This window comes from Bos javanicus, chromosome 22 (assembly GCF_032452875.1).
Source record: "Bos javanicus breed banteng chromosome 22, ARS-OSU_banteng_1.0, whole genome shotgun sequence".
In the NCBI taxonomy this organism is placed as follows: Eukaryota; Metazoa; Chordata; class Mammalia; order Artiodactyla; family Bovidae; genus Bos; species Bos javanicus.
The window spans coordinates 11,602,034-11,627,846 of NC_083889.1; the positions used below are offsets into that span (position 1 = coordinate 11,602,034).

General features: G+C 49.9%; 1 protein-coding gene across 2 annotated transcripts; it reads right to left on the minus strand.

The window, feature by feature from the left end:
- ACAA1 (acetyl-CoA acyltransferase 1) lies at window positions 1–24,212 on the minus strand. 2 transcript variants are annotated; one of them, XM_061395932.1, is made up of 12 exons: window positions 23,917–24,212; window positions 23,623–23,716; window positions 22,590–22,647; window positions 5,848–5,927; window positions 5,504–5,546; window positions 3,742–3,840; window positions 2,849–2,929; window positions 1,455–1,645; window positions 1,148–1,327; window positions 802–857; window positions 548–693; window positions 1–302 (listed from the first exon to the last, which is right to left on the minus strand). In XM_061395932.1, the coding sequence occupies exons 1-12, from the start codon at window positions 24,085–24,087 to the stop codon at window positions 227–229; spliced, it is 1,275 nt and encodes a 424-aa protein (XP_061251916.1). In that variant the 5' UTR covers window positions 24,088–24,212; the 3' UTR covers window positions 1–226. The 2 variants fall into 2 exon arrangements, with proteins under 2 accessions (XP_061251916.1, XP_061251917.1); XM_061395933.1 differs by lacking the exon at window positions 548–693 and having other exon boundaries at window positions 23,917–24,197.
- Window positions 24,213–25,813: the final 1,601 nt, after the last annotated feature.

The window sequence follows — 25,813 nt, forward strand, 5'->3', positions numbered from 1 at the left end:
TGAGGTGAGACCGCGCGTTTACTGTGTCTGCGGCACTCCCCCTCCACAGCGTCTGCCCCCAGGGACCACACGGCGGCCTTGTGGGCTGGGTGTGTCTCCGCACCCGCCCCTGTGCTGGGGCATCTGTTCGTGTTTTGTGTGCTCACAGCAGCTCGGGTGTCTTGACTTGCTATCCCTCCTGTGGTGTGGCACTGCTGCGGGAGCCGCACCTCTGCCCTGGCCGCCGTCAGTTTCCGGGGTATTCAAAGACAGCGGCGGCTCCCATGCCAGTCCCGATGCACATGGACACCACCCCGTAGGCCCTGGGGAAGGAGACACACAGGTGGGGTGGAGGCTCGGCCACCAAGCTCTCGCCGGGAAGGCTGAGCTGGGTGCACCAGGGCCCAGAGGACGCCAGACCTCAGGCCGTGTGGGCCCCAGCCTGCCCCCCAGGCGCGCACACAGGGTGACAGATGCCTACAGCAGGCCAGGATCCCCCGTCTCCTCAGCTTGGAGCATGTGGGGGTACGTACACCTCCCCCTGACGCCCCCACGGGGCCAGCCTCACCTCTTCCCGCGGCGCTTCAGCTCGTTGAGCAGCGTGATGACCTGTCGAGCCCCCGTGCAGCCCAGCGGGTGGCCCAAGGCCACTGCACCCCCCAGAGGGTTCACCTTCTCAAGGGGGAGTTTCAGCTTCTCCACACAGTACACAGCCTGTGGGGAGGTGCAGCATCAGCTGTGGACCCCTCTCTGGTCCCCTTTGCCCCTCGCCCCCTGGCTCCAACTGGGGGCCCCAGGCCACACTGCAAAACAAAGGCTCACCTGACTAGCAAAGGCCTCGTTGATCTCAAAGATGTCCACGTCATCCACGGTCAGCCCTGCAGGCCCGGGGGAAAGACCTGAGCTGACCCAGCGGCCCCCTTAGTGGGATCCTCAGTCTCCCCAGGGGCCCTGCCCCATCCATGGCCTGTAGGCTGCCTGCTATGTCTGCCTTTCTTCAAGATGGGTGCGTGGAACCTGGCTGGGGGTCGGGGTGCTGGTCTTCACCCCTCTTCACTCTGCAGCACCCACAGGACCACCAGGCTCCTGTCCCCCACCTGCCTCAGGCAGCAACAGCACGAGAAGCAGGAGTTGGATCTCAATCTTGGGGGTGAAGGAGCTGTCTTACCTGCTTTCTGCAAAGCCACAGGGATGGCGTAGGCAGGACCAATGCCCATGATGTCAGGTGGAACCCCGACCACTGCATAGGACCTCAGGACCCCAAGGATGGGAAGGCCCAACTCTTCTGCCTTAGACCTCCTGGCCAGCAGGATGGCAGCAGCCCCATCACTCACCTGGCTAGAGTTTCCTGGAGGCAAAGCACAGGGTTAGGGGGGCCTGGGGGCCATGCTGAGGTGGTCCACACCTTCCCCATCCACCCTGCCTGGTGGCTCCAGCACCCAGAGAACACCCAGTGTGGAGCAGCCCCGTCTCACCAGCCGTGGTAGAGCCCCCATCCTTAAAGGCGGGCTTCAGCTTGGCCAGGCCCTCCATGGTGGTGTTGGGGCGGATGCCCTCGTCCTGGGCCACGGTGATGCTTTGCTCTGTGCCCTTGTTGTCACGGACCGTGGTGGTGACAGGCACGATCTCGGCCTGGAAACAGCCCTGTCTCTGGGCTCTGGCTGCCCTGCCAGCACCGTGGACAGCCAGGCTCAGGCTCACATGGGGTTACTTTCCTTCCTGGGGTCCCTCCCTGACGCCCCCACCCGCTGCCCTTTGGGACAGATGTGCAAGCTCAGGCTGCTAAGTGCAGGAACACACTTGCCTAGGGGAGCATGGAGAGGGCCTGGTGTGGCCCCCTACTACCCAAGGAGGGGGAGCCCAGGCGTCACAGGCCTTTCTGGCCATCAGCCTTACCAGATCCTCCAAGGGGGAGGTTTGAGCAGGGGGCTCCCCTCTGAGCCCTTCACCCAAGAGGGATTAAGCCAACCTGAGGCTGGAGTCCCAGGAATATTCGTGCTGGCTTCCGTGGACTTTCCATTCCCTCCCACCAGCCCAATCCCATCTGTTTCCTGTTTCCACATATTTATAACGACATAGGACTTCCCTGTGGTCCAGCTGCTACAACTCCGTGCTCCCACTGCAGGGGGCCCAGGTTCGATCCCTGGTCAGTACATCCCACACACCACAACTGAAAGCCAGCACAGCCAAATAAATATTTTAAAAATAATAAAAATGACATACACTAAACTACTGGAGGAACCTTAGAATTTAAACAGTGTAAAAGCATAAGGCATTTTAGGGTGATTGTTGCAATCATATGCAAAGGCCCAGCGGCATTCCCAGGGGAAGAAGCCACAGCTTTTACCCGACTCTCTAGTGAGAGTTTGAACCCAAGTGGCTAAGAACCACTGCCTCAGAGAGGCCCACCTGGCTGGAGACCACTCCCTCCACAGCCACGTACAGGCGGAAAGACACTAAGACTGTAATGGGACGTAGCGCTAAGTGCGCGGTGGCGCCATCCCTGGCCCACCTCCCTGCCTGGGGGGGAGGCTTAGAAACCACTTGCTGCCCAGCAGTAGCCTAGGGCGGCTCCATCTGACACCACCTGTGTGCTAAGTTGCTTCAGTCGTGTCTGACTCTGCAAGCGCACGGACTGTAGCCTGCTGGGCTCCTCTGTCCATAGAATTCTCTAGGCAGGAATACTGGAGAAGGTTGCCATTTTCTCCTCCAGGGGATCTTCCTGACCCAGGGATCGAACCGGTGTCTCATGTCTCCTGCATTGGCAGGCAGGTCCTTTACCACTAGCGCCACCTGGGAAGCCCACTTAGAACAGCCTCAAAAGCTCTTTCTCCAGCCCTTTCAGCATCTCACCCCAGACAGCACTCACTTTTGCTGGGAAGCCAGTGCAAAGGTATCCTGCTTCTCCCGCGAAATGCCAAACTGCTCAGCCACATTCTCTGAGGTTATCCTAGAACACAGACGGGGAACACTGAGTCTGTGTGGGGCCCGGGGCTGCAGACGGGGCGGGGAGACCTGTGTCTCAGTGACACCAGGCGCACAGGCAGGAGTCACCGTAGTTGGGACTTTAAGCGTGTACACCAGAGACCAGCACACAGGAGGGCCTGGGTGTGGCGCCAACTGGCCTGGCCAGCTTCTCCTGCACCTCAAGGGAAACTGCTTTCCTGTGAGGAGACGAGGACTCCCAGGTCCCCATGGGAGGCCACAGCCAGCTTTCTGCTCCCCGGAGCTGCAGCCTCCCCCCACAGGCCAGCGCCACAGCAGGGCCTCTGGCCCAGGCTTCTGGCTTTCCAGGCTTCCCTCAGAGAGGCTTCCCTCAGAGATGGTCCCCGGCTGTGGAGGCAGCCGCGCATCCCCTCACACGTCCTGTGGAGCCAGGACTCCCTGCCCACGGCCGCAGGGTGGCACTGGCTGCAGTGCTCAGCGGCTCTGCAACTATGGCGCCTCTGACGCCACCCTGTCAGGGCCCAATGCCCTCACCGGCATGGCTGGTGTGCAAATGCCTCCCGATTCCTCAACCTGAGGCCAAGGTTTTGAGGTGCAGCTGCCATCAGGCCTTGTGTGACTGAGCCCCTTAGAGTGGGGGTGATAGTCTGGGCCATGCTTGGAAACCCAGGGGCACAGATGCACTGGGGGCTTCAGGAAGTCCCATCCCCAGAGGCCCTTCAGAGCAAGCCAGGCCAGAGGCTGGGGGGCCACAAGGGGATCCAAGCTCCTGAAGCCCTGCTCCAGGCCAGGCAGGGAGCTGAGGCAGGTACTCACCCCATAGGAATCAGGCAGTCTCTAGCCTTCTCCTTCTCCACCAGGCGTGAAGTAATATTTCCAGGGTTCCCTCTGTCAGCTAGGGACATGGACTCCACCCTGAGGAGGAGGAGGTGATTAGCAGGCTCCCCACAGACAGCTGGGTGCCGGCAAGCACTGGGAAATAGCCAGGGAGCCCCGGGCCAGCCAGGCAGAGCTGGGGGTGCAGGGCTGCTGAGCCCCGCCTCCACCCCGACCCCCAGACCACCGCACAGTCCACGTGCCTGGGCAGGGCCTCACTTCCCTAAGACAATTGCTCCGTCAGCCAGGGGCAGTTCCCAAGGAAAGCGGCCTAGCGTTGGCCACAGTGGGGAAAACATGTCTAACGAGCCCAGGCCCTGACCTCAGGGGCCACAGATCCAGAAGAGAGAAGAGACCAATATTCTAAAAGCCGCATGTCAAAGAGCAAGCTGACTTGTGTGGACGAGGAGGTGCCAGGAGCCGAGGGGAAGGCTGAGATCTCAAGTTAGTGTGGTCACAAAGGGCTTCCAGGAGGTGGCAGAATATAAGGCTTCAAAGGGTGGTAACATATAACTTTGCATGGTTTTCATGCGCCCAGCACTATTTGAAAAATCCTCCCAAGTATTAAGAGCGCTGTGAGCAATGCCAGGCCCAGAGAAGCTGAGTTAACTTGTCAGTGGGGACCAAATTTAGGTAGTCGGGCTCCAGAGCCCACTGCCACTTACAATATCCTGAGCCACTCGTCATGAGCAAAGTCTGAGGACCAGTCAACCTGTGACACGGGGGACTGTCCTGGCCCAAACCCTCAAACACTGTAATTTGGTCTTTCACGTGCTTGGGGACTCAAACTCCCCGTCAAACCCATGAAGGCTCCAACCTTCTCCTCAGTCCACACACACCCCCATCCATCGTCCAGTGGGAGAGCGAGAAGCCCGGGGACAGCCTGGTCAGTGGCCTTTGCCCCACCAAAGTCCCCGAGATGTGGTCTCTAGGTTTGCTGACACGGGCAGTACAGCCAGTGCCAACTGGCACAGCTCCAAGATGGCCCAGCAGGGCTCCGATGAAGAAATGCTCTGGAGAGGAACTCAGAGGCAGAGGGAGCAGGTCAGTATCCTGGGGCTGCTGGCCCCTCAAGCCTGCCGAAGCCCTGAAGGGGCCTGTGCTCCCAGCACCAGATGCCACCCCAGCCTCCCCTCCCTGGAGTGCCGCCCAGTACACGTGGGGCTCCGTGGGCTGCAGCTGAAGGAGTCACAGCTGACAGGGACCAAAGCACCACAGATCTGACCGTGTCCCTCAGAGCCCAGGAGGCGGTGGGAGTTTCCACCTTGGACAGGGCGAGGGGGCAGACAGCCTGTTAAATGAACAAACTAGTTCTAGAGCAGGCAGCTGTCCTGGGCTTTTGGGAACCAAAACTGCTTTTTCCATTCTCAGCAACCATCATGAATCAACAAGGGTTGCCACAGATGGGAACCCAGTACTGTGTCTTCTCAAAATGCTTGCCCACATCTCCAGCCTGACAGATTTCCAAGAAAAGAAGGCTCTTCAAAGCCAGTTTCCCCTGGTGTTGAGAGGTGTGAGCGGTTCCCAAACAGCCAGAGCTGGGGCTGATTCTAAGCAGAATTTGTAGGAACCAACTGGCAGCCAGCTGCCTGAAAGGGCTGGAGGGAGAAGCTTGAACTCATAGCCTCTGAGAATTCAGGAGAGAACATTAGTTTCATTGTTGCAAGTTAGTTTATAAGCTCCCGCAGAAAGAAATTCTTACCCACAAGCCATGCCAATGTCATAAGACCCATTTCTGATGCCACCTGCAACAAAAGCATTTTATAAACATCTTTCCCCAGAGTCCATCTGTCTTGGGAACGGGGGAGCCTCTTCCCCACCTGGTCTCTAAGGGGGACTCAGCCCCAGCCTCCGAGATGGAGAGCCAGGAATGCTCAGAAAAGGCTTGGGGGCTGCAGTGGGGGGCTCTCTTCCATGCTTTCTGTGGGTACAGTCCTCTCAGAAATTACTACTTGCCCTGCAGGCAAGGACTCTGCTGACCCAAACCCATGGAGCCAGGACTAAGGCCAGGTCGTAGCCACGGGTGCCTACCCAGTCACAACTTACCAGCTATGCTGGCCACCGCCTGGAGCCCCGACGAACACTGCCTATTGACAGCTGACAAAGGCACAGTCTCCGGGATGTCACTGAAACAGGAAGCAAGAAAGTCAGCCCCCCTCTCTCTGCCCAGCGCTCAGGGAAAGCAGGCCCGGGCTCCTGGCCAGCCTGACTGCCCCTTTGTAGGGGAGTTGGGGGGAGGTCGGACAGAAAGACCAGGGGAACAAACAGGCAGCCCTGCCCGCACTCCAGGCGATTCACACTGGGCAAACCCATCTCTGCAGGCACTTGCGCCCCAGGCCCCACAAGCACATGCCCTTCCATCCAGTGATTCTCCTCAGCCAAGGCCAAGCTCAGCCCAAAGGCAAGAGAAGGCTGGCTGGGTCTTGTCTTGGCTTTGAAGGTTCAAAAGAGAAACTGTACAACCCTCTTTCTTCTAGAGCCAGGGTCTCCAGCCCTCAGACCATGGGTGAGTACCGGTCCTTGGCCTGTTAGGAATTGGGCACCGCAGGAGGCGGGTGGCAGCTGGTGGCCATGCCCATCGCCTGCACTACTGCCTGAGCTCCGCCTCCTGCCAGATCAGCCGCAGCCTTAGATTCTCATAGGAGCTCAAACCCTTCTGTGCATGAGCATTCAAGGGATCTAGGCTATGCGCGCCTTCTAAGAATCTAATGGCTGACAATCTGAGGTGGAGCAAGTCAGTGAGGTTAGGGTGGGGAGTGGCTGCAAATACACATCTGTCATTAGCAGAGAGGTCTGACCACACACGGACCATAACAAATCAGCTGCAGATTCATATCAGAGCCCTATCAGTGAGTGGCAAGCGACAGTTAAGCCATATCTGGTGGCAGGCTTTAAGTCAGAATCTGACACTTCAGTCCACCTGTGGCTCGCCCATTATTTTATTGACCACTTCCGTCTGGGCCTCTTTCCCACACTATGCACCTGTCTCAGTTTTCATAAGCCCACAAGCTAACCCTAGCCAAAATGAGTAGAAAGCAAACGTCGCTGGAGAGCTTCTTAAAAGGAGAGAAGACCCAATGATGAGAGAGCAGAAGATGCTTAAGACTGCCGACAAAAATGAAAGCTGCACTTAAAAGAAAATACCAAGAGCCCTAATTAAATTATGGGTTCATTACAACAAGTGACTCACAGTTTCCAAGCATGCTTTGTAACTGTGGTGACCAGCCATCCAACAAAGCTAAAAAACCTTCAAAACTGCTTTTCCACATGGAGACCAAGCACCCTGCATTAAAAGCCAAGCCTTTGGGACTCCCCTGGTGGTACAGTGGGTAGGAATCCGCCTGACAATGCAGGGCACACAGGTTTGATCCCTGGTCCAGCAATATTCCACATGCCTCAGAGCAGCGAAGCCCGTGCGCCACAACTACTGAAGCCCATGTGCCCGGAGCCCCTGTTCCACGACAGAGTAGACCCCGTTCCCCACAACTTGCGAAAGCCTGGGTGCAACAACGAAGATCCAGCGCAACCAACATTACAGACAGACAGGCAAGCCTTTGGCATTTTTACAAAGAAAAAAAACATGAAGAACAGAAGCAATTGCTGAAGGCTACCACTCACTTCATCAAACGGACCTATACTGAGAGCATCATTCATAGTGGCTAACCTTACAGCTAAAGTTAAGAAGCCCTGCTCTACTGGTAGAGTTGATCCTGCCTGACATCTGTTGTGAACTTTTAGAGGAGAGGCTGCAGTTTAAATGGTGGCACGTGTTCCTCTTTCAGACAGCACCATAACTAGACAAACTGATGAGAAGATTAATAGCAGCAGATGTTGTGCTGTGTGCCGTGCTTAGTCGCTCAGTCGTGTCTGCCTCTTTGCAAACCCACGGACTGCAGCCCGCCAGGCTCCTCTATCCATGGGATTCTCCAGGCAAGAATACTAGAGTGGGTTGCCATGCCCTCCTGCAGGGGACTCTTCCCAACCCAGGGATCAAACCCAGGTCTCCCACATTGCAGGTGGATTCTGTACCATCTGAGCCACCAGGAGAGCCCAACACAGTTGTTAAAGAGGATAAATGACTCCCCGAGGTACACAGACCAGGTTGGTGAGTCTATTGACTTTGACCACAAGGCAACAGAGCTTGTCTGTGCAATCTGTTTTTTAGGAGGATGTGTATGCGGATATGTTATGTGCCCTTTCGTTGCCAACCACACTACAGTTGCAGAACGATTCAAATCTTTGATTACATACCAGGAAAACTGAACTGGTCTTTTTGTGTCATGCATGAATGGAGCAGCTGCCATGACTGGATGGCTTTCTGGTTTCACTACTCAAGTCAAAGAGGTAGCTTCTGAATGTGAGTCTACACACCACATCCTCCATAGGGAAATGCTGGCTATGTGAAAAAGTCACCTGAACTTAGCAGTGTTCTGAGACGGGATTACAGTTATCAGCCACATTAAAGCGCTTGCCACAACTCATGTCTGTGCACAGAACTCTCTGAGGAGATGGACTCGGAGCACACACGTCTTACACACAAGATCCCTGGCCAGAGTTACAAGAGCCGCTCCAGAGATTTCTTTTAGGAAAAGTCACCACATTTCAGTGACGCAGAGTGGATCACAAAACTTGCCTACTTTGAGTGACATACTTAACCTACTCAACGAATTCAATCTGTCATTTTAGGGTAGAATGACAACTGTGTTCAAGTTGGCAGATAAAGTGGCTGCATTCACAGCCAAACTGGAGTTACGTGGGCAATGGGTGAACATTGGGATTTTTCAACCATTAGCAGAAATTTTGAAACAGACTGAGCCAGCACCTTCCTTCTCCCAGCTGTTGCAGGATCACCTATCTCAGCTTTCAAGAGAGTCTGAGCATTACTTCCCAACCACAAAAGACCCCCGAACTGGGAAGGAATGGATCCACAACCCATTTGTGAATAAGCCAGGGAAATTGACTTTGGCTGTGCTAGAAGAGGATCAACTGCTTTAGACTGAAAATGATGGTGGCCTTAAAAGTCATGTTTCAGACAATTTCAAATCTCCACACTTTCTGGATTCAAATCGAGGCAGAATATCCTGAGATTTCCACCAAAGCGCTGAAAAACCTGCTTCCATTTCCAATATCTAATCTTTATGAGGCAGGGTTTTCTGCAGTGACAGCAACCTACATGAGATTATGGAGTAGACCGGACAGAAGCAACACACGCTTTTCACACCACCCCCAGATGGGACTGTCTAGCTGTAAGAAAACAAGCTCAGGGCTCCCACTGACTCTGCATTATGGTGAGTTGTATAATGGTCTCATTATACATCACAGTGTAATGATAATAGAAATAGTGTGTACTGTAAATTTAATGTGCTTGAATGATCCTGAAACCATCCCCCCATACACCAGTTCGTGGAAAAACTGGCCTCCACAAAACTGATCCCTGGTGCCAAAAGGATTGGAGACTGCTGCCCTAAAGAACAGAGAATACGCCTGTGGCCAGGACAGAGAACCAGTGCAAAAGAAATGTCTACAGTATGACAGAGGCCTCACAGTCCCAGGAAAAGAGGCTCCACATCGCTAATTATTAGAGAAATGCAAGTCAGAAGTATAACGAGGTATCACTTCACATACCACAGAGGGTGGACAGAAAAGGAACCCTCCTACAATGTTGGTGGGAATGTAAGCTGGTGTAGCTACTATGGAAAACAGTATGGACGTGCCTCAAAAAGCTAAAAATAGAGTTGCCATCTGATCCAAGAATCCCGCTCCTTGGTGCACATCCAGACAAAACTCGAATTCAAAAAGACACGTGGATGAGAGGCAAGATAGATCCACCACATACCCAGGTAGGAAAAAAGAAAGAAGGGAAAAGGAAGAGGAAGTGGGATGGAACCTACACCCCTGAGGGTGAAGCTGAAGAAGAGAAGGTTCCTGCATGTGGGGAAGCCCCCTCAATGGCAGGGAGATCAGCTGGGCAGAAGGGGATCTTCGGAAACTCGGAGGAGAACACAGCAACCGGCAGGCAGGACGGAGAGACCTGCACAGATGGTCTGACCCAGCCCTCTGCGCCCCAGCCTGAGACACGTGTCCACTGGTGCACACGGGCTGGGTGTGGAAAGCAGACCTAGGGAGAGGACTGCCGTTGGCTGCCATGAGACAGCCTGAGGTGGTGGGAGTGAGGAGCTCTGCAACTGAGAACGCTCACGGAGGAAGCCGGGATCACTATACAAGCGAAGCCCCACTGCTGAGTGATGTGCAAAGGGTGGGGCCACCATTGAGCCTTTCTCCCAAGTGGCGACCCTACCTTCCTAGACACCTGGAAGGGCTCCAGCCAGGACAGGCTCTCAGGCCCCTCCCTGCCGGAGTGGGCTCACGTGCTCTGGGGCAGACTTGGGAGCAGGGACCAGAGGGTGACCCACATGCAGAGGTGGGGCTGAAACCACAGCTGAGCCTCAGAGGCTGTGCAACTAAGGAAGAAGAGCTGCAATCTCTCCTCCCAGCGGCATGAACAGCAGATTTACACCCCACGATGGGATTATTTAACTTATATGCAGAATACATCATGTGAAATGCCAGGCTAGACGAAGCTCAAGCTGGAATCAAGACTGCCAGGAGAAATATCAATAACTTCAGATACACAGACAACACCACCCTTATTGCAGAAAGCAAAGAGGAACTAAAGAGCCTCGTGATGAAGGTGAAAGAGGACAGTGAAAAAGCTGGCCTAAAACTCAACATTTAAAAAAATAAGATCATGGCATTCAAACCCATCACTTCATGGCAAATAGGGGAAAAAATGGAAACAGTGACAGACTTTATTTTCTTGGGCTCCGATATCACTACAGACAGTGACGGCAGCCGTGAAATTAAAAGACACCTGTTGTTCCTTGGAAGCAAAGCCTAGACAACATATTAAAAAGCAGAGACATCACTCTGTTGACAAAGATCCGTATAATCAAAGCTATAGTTTTCCCAGCAGTCATGTACAGATGTGAGAACTGGACTATAAAGAAGGCTGGGGACCAAAGAATTGATGCTTGTAAACTGTGGTACTGGAGATGACTCTTGAGAGAGTCTCTTGGACAACAAAGAGATTAAACCAGTCAATCCTAAAGGAAATCAACCCTGAATATTCATTAGAAGGACTGATGCTGAAGATGAAGCTCCAATACTTTGGCCACCTGATGGGAAGAGCAGACTCATTGGAAAAGACCGTGATGCTGGGAAAGATTGAAGGCAGGAGGAGAAGAGGGTGACAGAGGATGAGATGGCATCACCAAGTCAATGGACATGAGTTTGAGCAAACTCCGGGAGATAGCGGAGGACAGGAAAGCCTGGTGTGGTGCAGTCCATGGGGTCACAGAGCTGGACACGACTGAGAGACTGAACAACAATGGGCTTTGTGAACTCAGTGCCTGCAGAACATCTCCTGCAGCCCAGACAGGTCTAGCTTTTGCAGCTGAGAACTTTGTGGACACGCACACGCTGAGGTGGGGCCAGGGCAGAGTCTGAGCTGCTCCATAGCACCCCCAGGCAGTCCAGATCCATAATTACTGCAACCTGGGCCCTGACTTCAGTGGATGGATGCTGGTGGCCTGGTGAAAACAACACTGGAGAGACACCAGGGCCAACTGTGGCATTCCCACACTTACGATGGGGCTGAGAGACGTGCCAATGGCGTCATCTGAGAGCTCGCGCACGGGTGAAAGGTGACAGCAGAGCACACCCACGGTGAACAGCTCCGGAACGGGATACCCAGTGGTTTCTCTCTGAGGGGGGTGCTCCAACCCCGCTGCCTCATACCGCATATCACACACACAGTTAAGGAAGGGGTCTGAGGGCCTCTACTCCAACACCTAGGGAGCAGACCGCGCCCTGAGAGGCCGGTGCAACCACAGAGCAGAGAGGAGGCCCTGATCAATACCCAGCACAGGCTCTGCTCCCTGCATCAGTCACACCCCCTGTCAGAGGGGACAGCACCAGCACACACTGAGGAAAGAGGTGGCAGACATACTATAAAGAGAGTTCTCGCACCAACAAATATTAAACACATGCAGACTACACAGGATGTTCCCACATAAAAAGAGCCCTCCAAGACAGTCTGCGGGGCTGGCCTTGGAAGAACCCCCAGATCATTTAGCCTTGAAGGCCAGCAGGGCTTGAGGGCAGGAGCTCCACAGGGCTGGGGGAACAGAGACCCCCTCTCTGAGGGCACACAGCCGGTTTCATGCGCACTGGGCCCAGCTTAAAGCAGCACCTTTACAGGAACCTGGGCGAGGCCCACCTAGTGACCTTAGAGGGTCTCCTGGGGAGGCAAAGGGTGGCTGCAGCTCACTGGCTGAGGTTCAGGACAAGCACAACGACAGTGGAACCTCCAGGGAATATGATTGGTGTGAGCTCTCCTGGAGGCCCCCATTTTGGCACCAAGACCAGGGCCCAGCCAACAACCTGCAGGCTCCACTGCTGGAAAGCCTCAGGCCCAACAACCAACTCTGCAGGAACACAGCCCCACCCAGCCATCAGAAGACAGGCTGCCTGGGCTTCCTGGGGGAGCCAGTGATTGGGAGTCCGCCTGCCAATGCAGGGGACACGGGTTCCCATCCCTGGTCTGGGAAGATCTCACATGCTGCGGAGCAACTAGAGCTGTGTGCCACAACTACTGAAGCCTGGAGCCTGAGCCGTGCTCCACAGCGAGAGACGCCTGCGCATGCAACTGGAGAGCAGCCCCACTTGCTGAGGACAGAGAAAGCCCACACGCATCAAGGAAGACTCAGCACCCAACACAGCAAAAAATAAAAGAGCAACAAATAACATACAAGGAATCCCCGTAAGGTTATCAGCAGCAACAATGCAGATCAGAAGACAGCAATATATTTAAAGTGATGAAAAGGAAAAACCCACAACCAAGAACACCCAGCAAGGTTTTCATTCAGATCCAACGGAGAAATCAAAAGCTTTACAGACAAGCAAAAGCTAAGAGAAGTCAGCACCACAAAACCAGCTAATTCCCTAACAAGAAAATAAAAAAATGGGAAAGCTCTCCAATAAAAGCAAACAAAGAAACAGGAAATCATCCACACACAAATAGGATGGCAAAACCAGCACCCATGACGGTCCAGTGGCTGGAGATCCGCCTTGCAGTGCAGGGGATGTGAGTGCGATCTGTGGTCCACATGCCATGGCGTGACTAGGCCCACGCACCCCAGCTATGGAGCCTGAGCACCACGACAAAAAATCCCACTGCCACAACAGGGACCGACACTGCCGAATAAATAAGTTTTAAAAAAAGCAGCAATCATGAGAAGAAGAGAGTACAACTGAAGGAAATGGGAAGTACATTTGAAATTAAGAACCAGCAACTTAACCTTGTACATATATAGATCGCTGCTGTATCGAAGCCTCATGGGAACTGCAAACCAAAACTACAACAGATTCACACACACAGAAAAAGCAACGCAAACACAACACTAAAGATAGTCATCCAACCACCAGAGAAGAGAACAGAAGAAAGGAAGACCAACAAAACCAAATCCAAAACAATTACAAAAACGGCAATAAGGTGGGGGCGTGGAACTTCCCTGGGGTCCAGGGCTTGAGAATTCACCTTCCAACGCAGGGGATGGGGTGTGATCCCTGATCAGGGAACTGAGATCCCACAGGGCAACTGAGCCCATGCACCACAACCAGAGAGAAGCCCTCGTGTGACAATGAAGATGCCATGTGCCAAGACGAAGACCTAATATAGCCAAAAATAAATAAAAAATATTTAAAAAAGAAAACGGCAATAGGAACACACATATGGATAATCACCTCAAATGTAAATGATTCAAATGCTCCAACCAAAAGACACAGACTGGCTGAATGGATATAAAAACGAGACCCACATACATGCTATCTATAAGAGACCCATTTCAGACCTAGGGACACATACAGCCTGAAAGTGAGGGAGTGGAAAAAGATATTCCATGCAAATGGAAATCAAAAGAAAGCTGGAGTAGCAATACTCATATCAGATAAACTAGATTTTTAAGAAAAGACTGTTACAAGAGACAAGGAAAGACAGTATATAATAATCGAGGGATCAATCCAAGAAGACATAACGACAATGTAAATATATATGCACTCAACACAGGAAGACGTCAATGTTTAAAGCAAATGCTAACAGCCATAAAAGTGAAAACTGAGCATGAAAACATGCTCACCTCGGTCACGGCCGCTGTGGGAGGCGGGAGGGGCCTGCCAGGGGCTGGGCAGCCTCAGCCGGACCCGACCCTGTGGACAGTCCATCACCAGACTGCACGCTGGCACAGAGCTTACCACCTCTCACAGGAGGACAAATCCTCCCTATGATTCCTGAGGGTCCTCTTGACCCGCTTGTGAGAGGCACCATGGTATAGGCACCGTACCAGAGAGTCTCAGGTTCGAACCTCACCTCCATCAGTGCCACTACTGTGAAGCCCTGGCCAAGTCACTTAACCTCTCTGAGCCTCATCTGCAGGCTTTCAGGAAACAGAAACTGCTACGGTAGGTCAAGTCGGCCAAAGCACTTCCACCCTCACCCTCCTCCCCATATGGCCCATCCCAAGGCCAGACAGGATATGGAGGGTGCCCTTCCACTCTCGACCCTCAGGACATCACAGCCAGGTTCTCCATTTTACAGCCACGCAGCTGAGGCCCAGAGAGGCAAAGGGACTTGCTGCAAGTCACACAGCCAGTGAATGTGGGATGGAATCAGGACTGACCCCAGATTGGGCAATAATTCTTACATGAAGCCGCAAACAGTTCTTCCACAGAGATTGGTGACACCGCAAGAACAGAATCCTACGTGCAAATCAGAGAGCACTGGGACAGGATGACCAAGGCTGATACAATTCACTGCTAGAGATTCCACAACACTGGTTCCAGCGAGGAGTCTCCTGGCATACGACTGCTAAATAATGGCTTCAAACAAACCAATGGGAGCCACAGACCAGACACTGCGATAAGACAAGATCACCTTTCTCCAGTTGTGGAATGTGGGTTCAGTAACCCTGCACACTCAAAGGCCTTTTTTTACGAAATGTCCTGACGCACGCAGAGATAGAGAGAATACTATAATGAACTCCCACATACGAATCACCCAGCTTCCTCTATTGTCAACACTGGTTAACAGTGCTTCCTTTCTCCCCCTCCCACATCTTTCCCAAGGCTGGAGTGCTTAAAGCAAATCCCAGATGCAGTGTCCTCTCACTAGTAACCCGTTCAACCTGCCAAGCCAACGAACGACATTGTTTTTATATAACTGGCATGCCAGTGTCACACCTAACAAAAAATAACAATAACCCTTAAATAATCTAATATTTAGTCCATGTTCAAGTTTCCCAGATTGTGTCAAAGATGTCTGTTTGCAATTAGAAGAGCGTTCACAAAATTCATTTTGCTCCAAATTCTACAACTATGGCATTTCACATGTTCTACTTCCAAGAAGGGCTGTAGGAGGCACAGAGATAGGAAATGCATCAATACCGCCTCTGAAAAGCTCCAGCTGTGTGCTGAACACAAACTAGCTCACAGTAGGCCCTCAAGATGAGGCCAGGTTCCCTCTTAACCTCTGTACCCAGTCCAGCAGCCCTGGGGAGGGTGGGCCCTACCTGTGTACCATGGAATATTACTCAGCAATGAAAAGGAACAGGCTGCTGACACAACAATCTGAATGAAATCTACAAAGAATTATTCTGAGTGAAAAAAGCCAATTCCAAAAGGTTACAATCGGTGTGGTTCCCTTTATATACCTTTCTTGAAATAAAATTACAGAAATAGAGATTAGTGGTTGCCAGGGATCAGGGAGCAGAGGAGTGAGAAGGAAAGTGGGTGTGGCTATAAGACAGGCCTTGTGGTAGTGGAAATGTTCTGTAATTTGATGGTATCAATGTCAATATCATGGTTGGGAAATTGTACAATAGTTTTTCAAGATGTTCCCTCTGGGTGAAACTGGGGAAAAAGTACGCGAGGGTCTCTGTATTCTTTCTTAAAACTGCATGTGATTATCTAAATATACTGTCTCAAAATAAAAAGTTTAATTTTAAGAAAAAAAGGGAAATCGACAGTAATACAATAACAGTAGGGGACTTTAACACCCACTTACACCAATGGGACAGATGACCCCGATAGAAAATCAGTAAGGAAACATATTAAACCAGATGGACTTAATTGATATTTATAGAGCATTCCATCCAAAAACAGCAGAATATACTTTATTCTCCAGTGCACATGGAACATTCTCTAAGGCAGATCACATCTGGGGCCACGAATCACGCCTTGGTAAATTTAAGAAAACTGAAAACATATCAAGCATCTTTTCCAGCCAAAGGCTATGATATTAGAAATCAATTACAGGGAAAAACTGTGAAAAACACAAACACATGCAGGCTAAACAACATGTTACTAAACAACCAACAGATAACTAAGGAGATCAAGGAGCAAATTTAAAAAGTACCTAGAAACAAAGGACAAAACAGCAATCCAAAACCCATGCAGTGCAGCAAAGGCACTCAAAAGAGGAAACTTTACAGTGATTATCTCAGAAAACAAGAAAAATCCCCAATAAACAACCTAACCTTATGCCTAAAGCACCCAGAGAAAGAAAAGCAAATAAAACACAAACTTAGTAGAAGTAAAGAAATCATAAACATCAGAGGAGAAATAGAGACGAAGAAAACAATACGAAAGATCAATGAGAGTAGCAGCTGGTTCTTTAAAGATAAACAAAATTGACAAAATTGATAAATCTTTAGCTAGACTCATCAGAAAAAAGGAGCGGGCTCAAATCAATAAAATGAGAAATGAAAAAAGTTACAACTGATGTCAAAGAAATACAAAAGATCATAAGAGACTACTACAAGCAATTATATACCAATAAAATGGACAACCTAGAAGAAATGGACAAATTCTTAGAAAGGTACTACCTTCCAGTTGAACCAGGGAGAAATGAGAAATTCAAACAGACCAATTACAAGTACTGAAATTGAAACTGTGATTTAAAAACTTCCAACAAACAGAAGTGAATTCTTCACAGGTGAATTCTATCAAACATTAAGAGCTAGCACCGATCCTTCTGAAACTCTTACAAAAAACTACAGAGGAAGGAACACTCCCAAGTTTATTCTATGAGACCACCATCACCCTGATACTAAAACCAGACAAATACCAACAAAAAAAAAGAAAATTACAGGAATTCCCTGGTGGTCCAGTGGTTAAAAATCAATCCACCTGCCAATGCAGGGGACACGGGCTCGATCCCTGGTTCGGAAAGATTCTGCATGCAGTGGGGCAACTAAGCCCGTGGGCCACACCTACTGAGCCCTCTCTCTGGAATCTCCAAGTCACAACCACTGAAGCCACCACAGTGAGAAGCCCACGCACCGTGATGAAGAGCAGCTCCTGCTCACTACAACCACGGACAATCCTGCACGCAGCAATGAAGGCACAGCGCAGCCAAAACTAAAACTCTTTAAAAATGAATTATTTATCTTTAAATTTCTTAATTAATTTATTTTTGGCTGTGCTGGGTCTCTGTTGCTGCGCGGGGGCTTTTTCTGGCTGCAGCACGCAGCTTCTCACTGCCATGGCTTCTCTTGTTGCAGAGCACTGGCTCTAGACACGTGGGCTCAGCACTTGCAGCATTCAGCTTAGTTCCTCCGCAGCATATGGAATCCTCCCAAATCAGGGATTGAACCTGTGTCCCCTACACTGGTGGCAGATTCTTAACCACTGGACCAGCAGGTAAGTCCAATAATAAATAAATTTTTTTAAAAAGAATAAACTGGAGAGAGAGACTATTTAAAGAAAAAAGGAAAGAAAATTACACGCTAACATCACTGATGAACACAAAATCCTCAACAAAAAAATCCTCAACAAAATACTAGCAAACCGAATCCACCAACACATTAAAAGGATCATAAATTCATGATCAAATGGAACTTATCCCAGGGATGCAAAGGATTCTTCAATACATGCAAACCAATGTGATACACCACATTAACAATCTAAAGAATAAAAACCATTATGATCATCTTGATAGATCCAAAAAAAGCTTTTGAGAAAATTTAACATCCATTTATGATAATAACTCTCCAAAAAGTAGGCTTGGGGGAACCTACTTCAACATAATAAAGGCCATATACGACAAACCCACAGCTAACATCATTCTCAACAGTGAAAAACTGAATGAATTTTCTCTAACATCAGGAACAAAATAAGTAGCTCACTCTTGCCACTTTTATTCAACATAGTTTTGGAAGTTCTAGCCACGTAATCACAGAAGAAAAAGAAATAAAAGAATCCAAGTTGGAAAAGAAGAAGTAAAACTATCACTGTTTGCAGATGACTTGATACTATACACAGAAAATCCTGAATACTCTACCGGAAAACTACTAGAGCTCATCAATGAATCAGTAATTATGCAGGATACATAATTAATACACAGAAATCTCTTGCATTCCTATACACTAACAATGAAAAATCAGAAAGAGAAATTAAGGAAATAATCCCATATACCATCACATCAAAAAGAATAAAATACCTAGGATTAAAATTACCGAAGAAGGCAAAAGACCTAAACTGTACTTACAAAACTATGAGATGCTGATGAAAGAAATTAAAGATAGCACAGACAGAAGAGAGATATACTATGTTTTTGGATTAGAAAACTCAATATTATCAAAATGACTATACTACCCAAAGCAATCTACATATTCAATGCAATCTCTGTCAAATTACCAATGGCATTTTTCACAAATTAGGGAAAAAAAAATGACGATTTGCATGAAAATACAAAAGATCCTGAATAGCCAAAGCAATCTTGAGGAAGAGAAACGAACCTGGGCCCAGTGCTGGGGTCCTCGGTGCGATTCCTGGCCAGGGAACTAGATTCCACCTGCCGTGACTGAGAGGTCACGTGCGGCAACTGAAGACCCCACAGGCCACAGCCAAGACCCAGTGCAGCCACACACACAAGCGTGCAGTGGAGCACCGCTACAAATGGTGTTTTTAAAAAACAAGAGAAATGGAGCTGGGGAATCAGGCTCCCTGACTTCAGACTACACTACTAAACTATATTAATCAAAACAGTTCTGGTACTGGCACAAAAACAGAAATACACATCAATGGCACAGGATAGAAAACCCAGAGATAAGCCCACACACCTATGGTCACCTCATCTATGACAAAGGAGGCAAGGACACAGAATGGAGAAAAGACACTCTTCAACACATGGTTCTTGGAAAACTGAACAGCTCCATGTATTAATAAAAAATGAAATTAGAACTCCCTTTAACACCATACACAAAAATAAATACAAATGGAATAAAGACCTAATTGGCCAGATGCTACAGAACTCTTAGAGGAAAATATAGCCAGAACACTCTCTGACACAGATCGCAGCAATATCTTTCTTTGATTCACTTCCCAGAGTAGTAAAAATAGAAAAAAAAAAAAAAAAGAGAGAGACCAAATTAAACTTAAAAAGCTTTTGCACAGCAAAGGAAACCATAAACAAAATGAAAGACAACCCACAGAATGGCTGAAAATATTTGCAAAGTGACGAATAAGAAATTTATCTTCAAAATACAAAAACAGCTCCATGCAGTTCAATATTAAAAAAAAAAAAAAAACCTAATCAAAGAATGGGCAAAAGATCTAAATAAACATTTCTCCAGAGAAGACATACAGATAGCCAAGAGGCACATGAAAGGCGGCTCAACCTCACTACTTATTATAGAGTAATGTAAATCAAAACTACAATGAGGCATCATTTCACACTGGTCACAATGGCCATCATCAAAAAGTCTACACAGTAAATGCTGGAGAGGGCATGGAGCAAAGCAAACCCTCCTGCACTGCTGATGGGAATGTAAACTGGTGCAACCACCATGGAAAACCGTATAGTGGTGTCTTTATAAAGCTAACAGTGATCTGGCAATCCCACTCCTGGGCATATATTTGGAGCAAGCCATAACTCAAAAAGATACATGTACTCCAACCTTGACTGCAGCACTGTTTACATTTAGCCAAGACACGGAGGCTGCCAAAATGTCCATCATCAGAGGAGTGAGTGAAGAGGTGGTACGTATATACGATGCAATACTGTTCAGCCACGAAAAAGAAAAAATAATCCCATTTGCAGCAGCATGGGCAGACCTAGAGATGATCACACTACGTCAGACAGAGAAAGACAAATGTGTGACATCACTTGTATGTGGGACCTAAAAAAGGATACAAATGAACCTACTTACAAAATAGAAACACACTTGGAAAACAACTTTATGGCTACCAAAGGGGAAAGGTGGGGGGAGGGATAAATTAGGGGTTTGGGATTAACATATACACACTACTATATATAAAATAGATACATCATCAAGGCCCTACTATATAGCACAGGGAACTTGACTCAATAATCTGTAATAACCTATATGGGAAAAGAATGAATATATTTATATGTATAACTGCATAATTTTGCTGTACACCTGAAACGAGCACAACATTGTAAATCAACTGTACTCCAATATAAAACAAAAAATTAAAATTTAAGAGTCTGTATATAACAAATCCTGGCTAGGGCGTGCAGAGAACCCTCCTACATTGCTTGTGGGAATGTAAATTGGAGCAGCCACCAGGGCAAACAGTATGGAGGGCACTCAAAAAGCTAAAATTAGCCTTGCCGTGTGATTGGGCGATCCAACTCCTGGGCCCACATCCATTCAAAACTATAATTCAAAAAGATACATGCATCCCAGTGTTCACTGCAGCACCATTTACAAGAGCCAAGACATGGGAGCAACGCAAACGTCCATCAGCAGAGGACTGGATAAAGAAAATGCGATAGGTGTATACAGTGGAATATTACTCAGTCATAAAAAGAATGGAATAACGCCACATGCAGCAACACAGATGGACCTGAAGAGAGACTGTCACACTGAGGGAAGTCAGTCAGACAAAGAAGGCCACATACATGATATCGCTTCCACGTGGAATCTAAGATACGACACAAATGAGCTTATCTTCAAAACAGAAATGGACGCCCAGAAAACAGACTTGTGGTGGGGGCGGTGATTAGGGCAAGGATGGCATGGGAGTTCGGGGCTGACAGACCCAAACAATTACATAAAGGTGGATAAACAACAAGGTCCTCCTGTGCAGCACTGGGAACTACAGTCACTATCCCATGATGAACCGTAACGGAGAAGGATATTTTTTTAAAAAGAATGTATATAAACATATGTGTACCTGAATCATTTCGCTATACAGTAGAAGTACAACATTGTAAATCAACTATGCTTCAATTAAAAAAAAAAAAGAATGTCTAAAATATGAGGTCAGAAACCATCCCTACTCTCAGCCTGTATGCTCCCACCATTCTCTATGGAAAGGCTGTCCCCAGCTGGACAAAGAACCCTGACATGTACTAGGTATTCTAACATCCCTCCTTCGGGTGGGTTCCCCCAGGCTTTCACACGGGTTTCAGCCCTAGAAGCTGGTGGAGCCACCTCTGCCAATGTAATCTGAGCTGGGAACGGGCACAAAGTCCTGCGCAAATCCCGAGACCCATGGACTCAGAACCTCGGGGTGAAACCTGCTGATTCTAGCATGTGACCAGAGTTGGGAACCTTTCGACTAGAGGCCAGGCCAGGCTTTGCTGAGACCTTCTTGGGTGGAGAATGTCCTAGGCACCTGTAGCCTGTTTACCCTTCCCAGGTCCCCTAACACCCTACTGCTTAGGTACTGCCCCTTCACCCAATCCACCCAGTGACCGGTAAACACTGACTCAGTGTGAGGGATGCTGACATGCTTATAATACAGCGCCCGAGAGGACACCCAACCACACACACAAAGTGAATTAACTAGCCACATCTACAGCAACAGAGCAAGACAGCAAAGCACATCAAAAGGAAGCGCGTAGCCAGCGACTGGAAAAGAAGCCCTCTTGCTAAGCTTTGGGTGCTCAGGGAAGTCTGGTGAAAACGGTGACACTGTTTGGGCAGAGTCTAACTAGCGAGGAGAAGGGCGGCAGGGACAGTACTGCATGGCAGACAGGGTGGCTTAAAGCAGCAGCGGCAGGTAGATAAGACTGGAAGGCAAATCTGGAGGCAGATCGAGGAATCTTTTGAAGTCTAGGCTAAGCACTCTGAATGTCTCCTAGTCTCCACATTCTTTGTCATTTTCCTGTTCCTTCACTAGTTCATGTTCCTATTGTTGCTTATCCATGCAACTGGGATTATAGACCTAAGGGGTTCTTAAATCTACACAGGAAAATAATTTAAAGCTCCTCCCCTATCTTAGGACAAGAGGTAAAGGGCAATTCACCAGGGTACCTTCTGGGTGACCCTTGGGTTCTGGCCCATTCCTAAGTTTCTGTGGATGAGCTCTGCTTTGGAGGCGCCAGCTTGCCCAACTAGCATTTAAAAAGCTCTCTTCAGTGTGCCAACCTGGATATTTACCTGTAAATATCCAGGCAAAGTTCACACTTACAAAAGCCAAAGCAACAAGTTGACTTCAACTTAAGAAAGACTGGGCCACAGTGAACTTTCTGCTCCAGGCCCAAAGGCTGTTTGTCCTGGCTCCGCACTAGTAAACACACTCTCCTTTCAAAGTGGGGGAAAGGTGGCATCCAGAAAAACAGGGTGCTGAGCACCCTGGCTGTGTTCGGGTCTGGAGTCCACCAGACCCTGATCTTCTCCCACCAGCAGGCTGAGTTCTCTGGGGCCGGAGCCCAAGCAAGTCTGAATAGTCAACCCAGAGCAAGAACCAGAAAAGTTTACCTCAGAAACTGGGCGATTCGGGCCATGATCGCTCCGGCCCCAGGCTGAAGCACGTTTCCTGTGGACAGCAAACCTCCAGTCAGTGCCAGGTGGTGCTCTGGGCACTAAGGCACGGCTGTGACGACCAGAGCGAGGGCATTCCAAATCCTCCTTCAGAACCACTGGAATGTCAAGGTCTGGAGCGGCGTGAGCCAGCTACACAGCAGCGTGTGCTGGTCAGACACTAGATCCAGTCCTGAGAGGCCCCCGGTGCCCTGCCCAAGCACCCTGCTTTTCCAAATCAGCACACTCTGGGCAGGTCGCCTGCCTTTAAAGGTAACACGGAAAGAAGAATGTAGTGCAAAGCTTGAAGTCGGAGGAGGCAGTCCTGTCAGTTAGGAAAGTGTTTCTGAAAATGCACACCTCCTTGAGTGTCCTCCACCTACTCACACTCCAGGGGTTGCACAGTGATCCCCCACCTAGGGGTAGCACCTCTGTGATGAGACTCTTACCATACAATGTTAGGTTCCAGGCTAAGGTGGGAAGCAGAGGTGGGGGGAAAGATTATACTAAAGGTCAAGAGGCCCTAGATTCAAGTCCAAGCTCTGCTGCAAATCCCCCAGGCAGTTTCTCAATTATTAACTGCAAAGCTGGACTTTGATGGTTTTTCGATGCTCTCTCTGTTCTACCCTGGCATAGACAGTACATCAGGATGGGTAGAGAAACCCAGTCTCCTGTCCCTTAGGGTGTTCTCAAACCCTGGCACCAAAACTCTGGCGTGAAAATGTTTGTCCCTTGCTATTCCTACTTCCTATCATACTTAATATGAAGAATGTGCTTGGAGCCGGCACAAAAAGTGCCTGGAAGCAGGGGTGGGAGGGGTGGTGGAGTCTGTAGCCCTAAGGAGACCATTACACTTATCTGCGTGCAGTCCGTCGCCGTTCCCCTCACTGAAGACGCCTGGAAAGCGCCTGAATGGAGGGAGGTGTTTGAGGAGCGCTTTGACGGGATGGGAAGGCGAGGATCGAGCGCAGGGCCAGGGTAGTGCACTCACCCACGCAGATATCTCCCAGCTGGGCCGGGCTCAGCTTGACGTCCTGGAGAACCGCGGTCATGACGGCGGAGAGAAGCTCGTCGGGGGTGGTGTCCTACAGCCGAAAGAGCGACCGCTAGGATCCCGAGTCGGGACCCCAGCTACCAAAGCCTCGCCCTCCCCCAAAGGGGCAGAGCGGTCACAGCTCGAGCGCAAAGCCACCACCGACGCCGAAAGGAAACGAACGGAGGAGCCAGACCCCAGCCCACCCCGGGCCTCCATCTCACACCTGGCTCTCGAGCCCAGGTGCCTCACCTTGAAGCCGCCGCGGCCCGACCGGCCAATGGCCGTGCGCCGCCCGTGCACCACCACGACATCCTCTGCGGACGCCCGCCGCGCGCCGCTCCAACACGGGGTGGCCTGCGGCTCCGGGTCCGAAGCGGGCCGGCCCTTCAGGTGACCCAGCACCACCTGCAGCCTCCGCATTGCGCAGCTCGGCGGGGTAAACTCTCAACCAGCCAGGAAGAGAGGGCAGCAACCAACAGACCGTGGCTCACGCAGGCGCGGGACCTTACTTCTGACCCACGGATATCTAAGTCCCACCCACAGACCTACTGGTCTGACTGGCCTTTCCCTCTAAAAGTCCCGCCCATCTCCCCGCCTCAGCCAACCTCTGGTTGGCGAGCCTGCCTGAGGTCCCGCTCCAATCCGCAAACCGAGCTTCCCAAAGTTAGATCTCAGAGGGTCTTTTCACTCAAAGCCCCGCCCACAGTATCCTACGCCTGCCTACCGGGAGGTGGACTTTTCTGAAGCCTAACGCAGAAACGCAGACAGGAATCCTTTCCACTTGCAGCCCCACCTACTGCCAAACCGCAGGCGGGTTTGCAGGAGCACCTTTGGTTTCTTGAAGAAAATTTCACCATTGCCGGGGGTCCCTTTCCCTACAACCTTGCCCACTGCCCGCCCACCAAACAGATGGCGAATTGTCAGGAGCGGTGCCTACAGTTTCTTAGCCGGGAAAGAGGCGCCGGGGCCTCTCGTTCCTCTTCTCCCTTCCTAACCTTCTCTGCTGTCTCCCCCAGGCTGGGAGACCGAGATAATTCCGAGATGCCACAGAGCCTACCTTGACGTGTTTGGGCTCTCCTGGGAAGTCTTTCGAGAAGACTGAGGGAATCTGGGATTCTGGGGTGGCAGGAGAACGGATTGTACAAAGATGTGACGGGACTCCGTATCTGGAGAAAGAGCCATATACATACATCAGTCCAGTTCAGTTCAGTTCAGTCGCTCAGTCGTGTCCGACTCTGCGACCCCATGAATCGCAGCACGCCAGGCCTCCCTGTCCATCACCATCTCCTGGAGTTCACTCAAACTCACGTCCATCGAGTTGGTGATGCCATCCAGCCATCTCATCCTCTGGCGTCCCCTTTTCCTCCTGCCCCCAATCCCTCCCAGCATCAGAGGCTTTTCCAACGGGTCAACTCTTCACATGAGGTAACCAAAGTATTGGAGTTTCAGCTTTAGCATCATTCCTTCCAAAGAACACCCAGGGCTGATCTCCTTTAGAATGGACTGGTTGGATCTCCTTGCAGTCCAAGGGACTCTCAAGAGTCTTCTCCAACACCACACTTCAAATGCATCAATTCTTCGGCGCTCAGCTTTCTTCACAGTCCAACTCTCACATCCATACATGACCACTGGAAAAACCATAGCCTTGACTAGACAGACCTTTGTTGGTAAATCTAGGTTGGTCATAACTTTTCTTCCAAGGAGTAAGTTTTAATTTCATGGCTGCAATCACCATCTGCAGTGATTTTGGAGCCCCCCAAAATAAAGTCTGACACTGTTTCCCCATCTATTTCCCATGAAGTGATGGTACCAGTTGCCATGATCTTCGTTTTCTGAATGTTGAGCTTTAAGCCAACTTTTTCACTCTCCTCTTTCACTTTCATCAAGAGGCTTTTTAGTTCCTCTTCACTTTCTGCCGTAAGGGTGGTATCATCTGCATATCTGAGGTTATTGATATTTCTCCTGGCAATCTTGATTCCAGCTTGTGCTTCTTCCAGCCCAGCGTTTCTCATGATGTACCCTGCATATAAGTTAAATAAGCAGGGTGACAATATACAGCCTTGACATACTCCTTTTCCTATTTGGAACCAGTCTGTTGTTCCATGTCCAGTTCTAACTGTTGCTTCCTGACCTGCATATAGGTTTC

What these genes read in the sequence shown, in the direction of transcription:
- ACAA1 (XM_061395932.1), bottom strand. Translation starts at nt 24,087, where the DNA reads ATGCGGAGGCTGCAGGTGGTGCTGGGTCACCTGAAGGGCCGGCCCGCT. An exon ending in GACATTGGCATGGCTTGTGG is followed by an intron (nt 3,841 to 5,503) that starts GTAAGAATTTCT and finishes CCTCCTCCTCAG; the next exon opens with GGTGGAGTCCATGTCCCTAG. An exon ending in ACGAGGCCTTTGCTAGTCAG is followed by an intron (nt 694 to 801) that starts GTGAGCCTTTGT and finishes ACCTCCCCACAG; the next exon opens with GCTGTGTACTGTGTGGAGAA.